This window comes from Nicotiana tomentosiformis, chromosome 5 (genome assembly GCF_000390325.3).
Source record: "Nicotiana tomentosiformis chromosome 5, ASM39032v3, whole genome shotgun sequence".
Taxonomy (NCBI): Eukaryota; Viridiplantae; Streptophyta; class Magnoliopsida; order Solanales; family Solanaceae; genus Nicotiana; species Nicotiana tomentosiformis.
Window position 1 is genome coordinate 63,897,335 of NC_090816.1, and position 8,618 is coordinate 63,905,952.

The following is an 8,618-nucleotide window of genomic DNA, read 5'->3' on the forward strand; positions in this document are numbered from 1 at the left end:
CAGGGGCACTACATCTTTGAATGGATGTAGGTGGTTCCATCGCAGATAGTGGTGCTCTCTTTCTCTCCTCACAGCAGTCTTGGTGAGCCCCATTTCTCCCAGGGGTCATGTAGTCCTTCTTTTGTATAAGTTTTCATATTTTGAGGTATAGCCGGGGCCTTGTTGTCGGCATTGTCATGTTGGTCTTTTGTATCATTAGAGGCTCCGTAGACGTTTATGTGAGTCATATATGTATGTTGGGGTGGTCGTTGGATCTAGTTGTATTTTGGAAATTCAACCATGGCATAATGTATATAAGGAAAAAAATGAACTAGCAATGTTTATATATTTATATAACTGATCTCTCCCCTGTTTTACAAATGGTGATGCGATCCCTTTTTGGATTATGAATGAGTCGGGTAGGAAAGGTTTAATAGGCTTGCTCGACCGGGTTCACTCGGTCGAGCACCGATCGCGCTCCCAGAGGTTGGGGCATGACAAACTTGGTATCCGAGCCTAAGGTTTTAAAGTGTTCTAGGATGTCTTGGAGCCGTGTCTAGTAGAGCCCTTCTTATCGGTGTGTTGTCGACCACACCTATAATTAGGGGGCTACTTGGACATTTAAGAATGAAACCCTTTATTGTTGTTCTATATCGTGCGATAGAGTGGAACGTGAGGTTGTTTTCCCCTAACTCGTGCATTGTTCTAACTTTCAGTAAATGGTACCTAAGAAGAGAGAGAGAATTGGCCAAGAAGCCAATGCCACCCCAGGAGTGGCTGTTGATCCCTTACTTGATAATGCAGGTGAGGATATTCCCCCTACTATCACACTGCCTGATTTGTCTACTCCAAAACAGACTACCCCAGTTCCTACACCCGCGGAGGGTGCCACAATCCCTCCCGCCGATATTCATGTTCCACCTCCAGCCCCAGCTCCCGGTCCCGGTATTTCCGATCTGGATCTTAGAGGAGCTATTCAGATGCTAACTCAGTTAGTAGCTTCTCAAGCTCAAAGGTCAAATGTTGCACCCACATCATTTAGCTTGCAAGGAGATTCTTCTGGTTCTAGGGTAAACATGTTCCTTCAGTTAGACCCTCCAGTGTTCATAGGAACTGATCCCGGGGCGGACCCTCAGGATTTCATTGATGAGATGCATAAGACCCTCCGAGTTATGCGTGCTACTGAGACGGAGGGAGTAGAGTTGGCCTCCTATCATTTGAAAGGGGTGGCATATTCCTAGTTTGAAATGTGGGAGGATTCCCATGAGGAGGGGAGCCCTCCAGCGAGATGGAGTGAGTTCGCGGATGCCTTCATAGACTATTTCTTGCCTATCGAGACTAAGGCAGCCTGTGCTGTGGAGTTTGAGACCCTTAAACAGGGTAGTAAGTTTGTTTGGAAATATCACATGGAGTTCGCACGCCTGTCAAAGAATGTTGTTCATATGATGCCGACTATGGAGGCTAGGGTGCGTCGATTTGTGCAGGGCCTTAGCCCTTTAGTTATTAATGAGGCTTCCACAGTTGCTCTAAATTCTGACATAAACTATGGAAAGATGGTGGCATTTGCCCAAGCTACAGAGGCTCAAAAATTAAAGCACAGGATGGAACGAGAAGGTAGTGGTAGGGCCCGATCAGCAGGCAACCTTGGGGATTCGTTCGGAGGTGGGAGATCAGCTTTACGGGGAGGATCATCAGGGTCGTCCCAGTCTTATGCTCAGTCTTCAACTAGTGCCCCGCCATCAGGGCATGGTCAGCAGCAGAGGAGTCGCTTTAGGCCCGGTCAGGGCAGCAGGGGGTCCCACCATCAGGGCCGATCAGAAGGGAGATTCCCGCAGAAGCAGAGGGCCCCATGCCCTAAGTGTGGGAGGATACATTTGGGAGTCTACTACCTGGACATGCCAGTATGTTACGGATGCGGAATGAGAGGTCATATTCAGAAGGAGTGTCGTGCATCCCGTCAGGGTGCAGGCAAGGGCACAGCTTAGTCATCCAGTCCTACAGCTGCTACATCTTTAGCACACCCTCCAGCTCGAGGCTCTTCAGCACCCGCAGGGCGTGGTACAGCTAGGGATAGTGCACAGAGTTCGGGAGGACCCAACTGATTTTATTCTATGAGTGGTCAACAGAGTGCGGAGGCTTCCCCTGATGTCGTCACAGGTATATTGACTATTAAATCTCATGATGTGTATGCCCTTATTGATCCCGGATCTTCTTTGTCCTATGTTACTCCTTATGTTGCTACGAGCTTCGGGATAGAACTGGAACAACTTCATGAGGCGTTCTCTGTATCTACCCCGGTTGGCGAGTCTATTACGACCGCGCAGGTTTATAGAGATTATGTTGTCACGGTGCGTTGTCGGGTTACCATAGCTAATCTCATTGAGCTGGGGATGATTGATTTTGAGGTAATAATGGGAATGGACTGGCTCTATTCATGTTTTGCCAAACTCGACTGCCGGACCAGAATTATGAGGCTTGAGTTTCCTAATGAGCCAACTGTTGAGTGAGAGGGGAATAATGTTATGCCAAAAGGTAGGTTTATTTCTTACCTTAAGGCCACAAAGATGATCAGGAAGGGGTATATTCATCATTTGGTCCGAGTTACGGACACCACTGCTGAGTTACCTACCCCTGAATCTGTACCAATTGTGAATGAATTCCCCGATGTCTTTCCGGATGAGCTCCCTGGAATTCCTCCAGACAGGAAGATTGATTTTGGGATTGATGTGATGCCAGCCACGTAGCCTATATCTATTCCACCTTATAGAATGGTGCCAGTAGAATTAAAAGAGCTAAAGGAACAACTAAGGGATTTGCTAGAGAAAGGTTTCATCCGACCGAGTGTGTCACCTTGGGGCGCACCGATTCTCTTTGTCAGAAAGAAAGATAGATCACTGCGAATGTGTATTGATTATCGGTATCTCAACAAGGTCACAATCAAAATTAAATACCCATTGCCAAGGATAGATGATTTGTTTGATCCATTTCAAGGTGCTAAGTTCTTCTCCAAAATTGATTTGTGGTCCAGGTACTATCAATTGAAGGTAAGGAAGCAGGATATTCTGAAAACAGCTTTCAAAACCCGGTATGGGCACTTTGAGTTTTTGGTAATGTCTTTCAGGCTAACAAATGCCCCGGCAGCTTTCATGGATCTTATGAATCGGGTCTTCAAGCCGTTTATTCACTCCTTTGTGATAGTATTCATTGACGACATCCTTTTATATTCGCGAAGTCGAGAGGATCATGCCGACCACCTTAGGGCAGTTCTGCAGACTCTTCATCAACACCAATTATATGCAAAGTTCTCGAAATGTGAATTTTGGCTTGAATCTGTTACATTCCTGGGTCATGTCGTCTCCGGAGAAGGAACTAAGGTTGATCCTCAAAAGATTGCAGCGGTGAAGGATTGGCCTTGACCTACTACTCCAACAGAGATTCGCAGTTTCTTGGGTTTGGCCGGGTATTATAGGAGGTTCGTGGAGGGGTTCTCCACTCTTGCCTCTCCATTGACTAAATTAACGCAGAAGGCAGTTAAGTTCCAGTGGTCCGATGCTTGTGAAAGGAGCTTCCAGGAATTGAAATCAAGGTTTACTTCGGCGCCGGTATTGACCCTGCCAGAGGGTACCGAGGGGTTTGTGGTGTATTGAAATGCTTCAAGGATCGGTCTTGGGTGTGTATAATGCAACATGCTAAGGTCATAGCATATGCTTTAAGGCAACTTAAGAATCATGAAAAGAACTATCCAACTCATGATTTAGAGCTTGTGGCGGCGGTTTTTGAATTAAAAATTTGGCGTCATTATTTGTATAGAGTCCATGTAGATGTATTCACGGACCACAAGAGTCTTCAATACATTTTCAAACAGAATGAATTGAACTTAAGGCAGAGAAGGTGGTTTGAGTTGCTCAAAGATTATGACATCGACATTTTGTATCATCCAGGGAAAGCTAATGTGGTGGCGGATGCTCTTAGTCATAAATCTATGGGTAGTTTGGCTCACTTGGAGGCATGTCAAAGGCCCTTGGCCCGGGAGGTTCACCAGTTGGCCGGTTTGGGAGTTCGTCTTACGGACTCTAGTGAAAGGGGAGTGATTGTGCGAAATAGGGCGGAATCATCGCTTGTGGCGGAAGTCAAGGAGAAATAATATAATAATCCAGTGTTAGTGCAGCCGAAGGAAGGGATTCATAAACATAAGACTACGACTTTTTCTCTTGGCATGAATGACGGTACATTACGGTACCAAGGATGACTATGTGTTCCAAAGATAGATGGTCTTTGGGAAAGAATCATGGCAGAAGCTCATACTTCTAGATTTTCCGTGCACCCAGGCTCTACAAAAATGTATCATAATCTCAAGGAAGTTTACTGGTGGAATGACATAAAGAGGGGTGTGGCGGACTTTGTGGCAAAATGTTCAAACTGTCAACAGGTGAAGGACGAGCATCAAAAGCCCGGTGGGTTAGCTCAGAGTATAGAAATTCCAATGTGGAAATAGGAAATGATCAATATGGATTTTGTTGTAGGGTTACCGCGTACTCCGCATAAGTTTGCCTCAATTTGGGTGATCGTGGATCGAGTCACGAAATTAGCTCACTTTTTGCCGGTTAAATCCACCGACACTATGGAACAGTAAGCTCAATTGTATATCAAGGAGATAGTCAGGCTTCATGGCACTCCAGTTTCAATCATTTCCGATCGAGGGGCCCAATTCATAGCTAATTTCTGAAAGAAATTTCAGCAAGGTTTGGGTAAGCAGGTAAATCTTAGAACGGCTGTCCATCCACAGACTAACGGGCAAGTAGAGCGGACTATTCAGACGCTTGAGGACATGTTGCGTGCGTGTGTGCTTGACTTCAAGGGTATATAGTATGATCATTTGCAACTCATAGAATTTGCTTATAACAACAGCTTCCATGCCAGTATTCAGATGGCGCCGTTTGAGGCCTTGTATGGTAGAAGATGTAGATCGTCGATTGGGTGGTTCGAAGTTGGAGATGCTAAAATAATAGGACCAGACCTTGTGCATCAGGCTATGGAAAAGGTTAAGATTATAAAACAGCGGTTGAGAACTGCTCAGAGTCATCAAATATCCTATGCGGATGTTCGTCATAGAAACTTAGAGTTCAAGGAAGATAGTTGGGTGTTCTTGAAGGTATCTCCCATAAAGGGGATCATGCGGTTTGGAAAGAAAGGGAAATTATGTTCGAGGTATGTCGGGCCGTACAGAATTATTCAAAGGATAGGTCAGGTGGCGTACAAGCTTGAGCTACCACATGAGATGTTATTAGTGCACCCGGTATTCCATGTGTCCATGTTGAAGAAGGTAGTTGGAGATCCGTCCGCTATTGTGCCGGTTGAGACCATCAAGGTTAGTGAGGAACTGTTATATGAAGAGATTCTGGTTGCTATCCTTGACAGACAGGTCCGAAAGTTGAGGAACAAACAAATTTCATCCGTAAAGGTATTATGGCAAAACCAGCAAGTCGAAGAAGCTACTTGGGAAGCCGAGAATGAAATGAAAGAGAAGTACCCTCATTTATTTGAATAGCCATGTAATAGCTCTATAAAGTTGCCCCCCCCCCCCTAAAAGATTGTATCACTTGTTCGGCTAATATAAAGACACTCCTTTCTAGCTATATGTCCCCCATGAGGCTTCAGTTAGTGTCATTTAATTCTATATATGTTGCTAAGGTGTGCTTCGGGGGCTCTCTGATAGGTGGATAGGCCTAAATACAAAGGAAACTATGGAGAAATTTTCAGAAACTGTGTATGTGGCATAACTGAAACTGTGTTAAGTAAACCTTGATCCTCATTCGAGGATGAATGATCTTAAGTGGGGGAAGATGTAAGGACCCGTAAAAATTTTAACCAAAAACTCTGGGTTTCGTGGTGCCAAGATAGATTTCATAGTTCAGACTTTTTGGATTGAACAGTACCCTACGGACTTAGAGGAAAATGTTTTGCAGAAGAACGTATTTCTGCGGCCCATTATGCGGCCGCATAATCACTCTGCGGACCGCATAATGGCCGTAGAGTGAAGAAGAAAGTTGGCCAATTTGAGGTCAGCTTTGCGGTTGATTATGCGACCGCATAATCCCTATGCGGACCGCATATCGGTCGAATAATCCCTCTTGGGTTTTTGCGGAGGGAGTTCTGCGGTGCATTATACGACCGCAGAACAAGTATGCGGACCGCATACTGGTCGCATACTTGGGCTGAAGGTTTAGGCCCCTGAGGGCCATTTCTGCGGTCACTTTGCGGACCGCATAACCATTATGCGGTCGCATATACGACCGCAGACCTGTTTCGGGGCACCTTTTTTCTTAATTTAAAACCCGACCCCCATTTCGTTAAAACACCCCTTTAGTCTATTTTGAAGCTCATTTCTGATATTTCTAGAGTGAGAGAGAGGGTTCTAGATGGAGGACCTAATTTTCATTAAATTGATCTTCAACCATCACTTAAAGCTTTGTAAATATTCAAGTAGAGCACCAAAATTCTTCATCCTAAAAGGTAAGGCTTCATCACCCCAGCTCTTAATTTCAAACATAGCTATAATGGGGTACTAGGGTGATACTTCATGGGTTTGAAGGTGATTTATCTTGCATGCATGTATGATAAAGAGTGTGGTGAAAAAGTGGGCTAGAACCATGAATGTTTGCTAAGGGTTTCGGATAATTATAGAGTCTAAAGAAGCACAATTGAGGTATGTATGGCTAACTCTCTTCTTCCTAGAATCGAACTCCTGGTGTCCGAATAATGGGTGTAAGTTCCAACTTGATCATACTAGAATTGTTTTCCTTAGTGTGTTGGATTGAAAGATTCATGTTCCGTAATTGTTTTAGATGGTTACCATGTCATCATGCTATTTGAGAACGTAATTATGATTTTCCAAGCTCCTTCCCTTATGTGTGAAATGCCTTATGTGATGGTACTTATTGACAAGAATGATGATGTTATTTGAACAAATAAAAAGATAAAGACTTGAATTATAAAATGTTCCCAAGTGCCACGAACTACTTCATAAATGAGGCTGTTTGTGCCTTGCAACGAAAGATTGGAAAGAAATGTGAATTGAGCGAACAATTGAAAGAGGTTATGTCTCAAGTGAGATGGCTTAACTGATCGGGCCGAGATGAGTGTGAAGAGAGCTTTTAGAAGCTCAAGACTGCCATGACCACAACTCTAGGTCTAGTTTTGCCTTCAGCATCGGGTTCTTATACAGTGTATTGTGATGCTTCTCGAATTGGTATTGGGTCTGTCTTGATGCAGGCGGGTAGACTGATAGCTTATGCTTCATGCCAGTTGAAGCCTCATGAGAAGAACTACCTTGTTCATGATTTGGATTTGGCAGCCATCGTTCATGCATTGATGATTTGGAGGCATTATCTCTATGAAGTGTTTTGTGAGATATTTACAAATCATTAGAGTCTTTAGCACTTGTTCATGCAATGGGTAGCCTTTCATTTATTCCTGTTGGTGAGAGACCGCTTGCATCAGATGTTTAGGCCTTGGCCAATCAGTTTGTGAGGTTAGATGTTTCGAAACCTAGTCGGGTCCTAGCTTTTGTGGTTTTCTGGGTCTTCCTTATATAATCACATCAGAGAGTGTCAGTATGACGACCCCCATTTTCTTGTCCTTAAGGATACAGCTCAACACGATGATGCCAGAAAGGTTTCTATTGGGGATGATGGGGTGTTGCGAATGCAGGGTCAAATTTGTGTGCCCAATGTGGATGGATTACCTAAGTTGATTCTCGAGGAGGACCACGGTTCTTGGTATTCTATTTATCTGGGTGCCACAAAGATGTACCAAGACTTGAGGCACCACTATTGATGGAGGATGATGAAGAAAGACATAGTGGAGTTTGTAGCTCGGGGCTTGAATTGTCAGCAGGTGAAGAACGAGCATCAGAGGCCGGGCGGATTACTTCAGAGGCTTGAGGTTCCGAAGTGGAAATGGGAGAGTATCACCATGGACTTCGTAGTTGGGTTCTCATTGATGGTGGCATTTGTGTTGGAATTATTGATTTACAATGTGGATATGGATATGTCTCACTTGAGATGGCTTAGCCGGTTGGGCCGAGACCGGACTCTGTGTAAAACACGGTGGCATTGTGAGTTGTGGCTTTGGCACTAAAGATTATTAATCTAAAAAGATGTAAAGATTGAATTGGAAACTATGTGATCCTTACTTGGTGTTTCTTTTTATTTCTATGAAGTACTTATTGATTATTATGACTGCCTTCTCTTTGTTTCACTGTTCGTTCTACTAAAATTGGTGTTTGCCTTACATACTAGTACTATTCGACAACACTAACGTCCCTTTTGCCCGGGGCACTACATATTTGAATTGATGTAGGTGGTTCCATCGCAGATAGTGCCGATCGCAGATAGTGGTGCTCTCTTTCTCTCCTCACAGCAGTCTTGGTGAGCCCCATTTCTCCCAGGGGTCATGTAGTCCTTCTTTTGTATAAGTTTTCATATTTTGAGGTATAGTCGGGGCCTTGTTGCCGGCATTGTCATGTTTGTCTTTTGCATCATTAGAGGCTCCGTAGACGTTTATGTGGGTCATGTATGTATGTTGGGGTGGTCGTTGGATCGAGTTGTATTTTGGAAACTCAACTATGGCATAATGTA

General features: G+C 44.3%; 1 protein-coding gene across 1 annotated transcript; it reads left to right on the plus strand.

Moving 5' to 3' along the window:
- The first annotated feature begins 1,226 nt into the window (after positions 1 to 1,226).
- Positions 1,227 to 1,964, plus strand: LOC138892476 (uncharacterized). The gene has a single exon (XM_070176195.1). The coding sequence runs from the start codon at positions 1,227 to 1,229 to the stop codon at positions 1,962 to 1,964; it is 738 nt and encodes a 245-aa protein (XP_070032296.1).
- The last annotated feature ends 6,654 nt before the right edge of the window (positions 1,965 to 8,618 follow it).

Excerpts from the sequence above, each read along its gene's own strand:
- LOC138892476 (XM_070176195.1), top strand. The coding sequence starts at position 1,227 with ATGTGGGAGGATTCCCATGAGGAGGGGAGCCCTCCAGCGAGATGGAGT.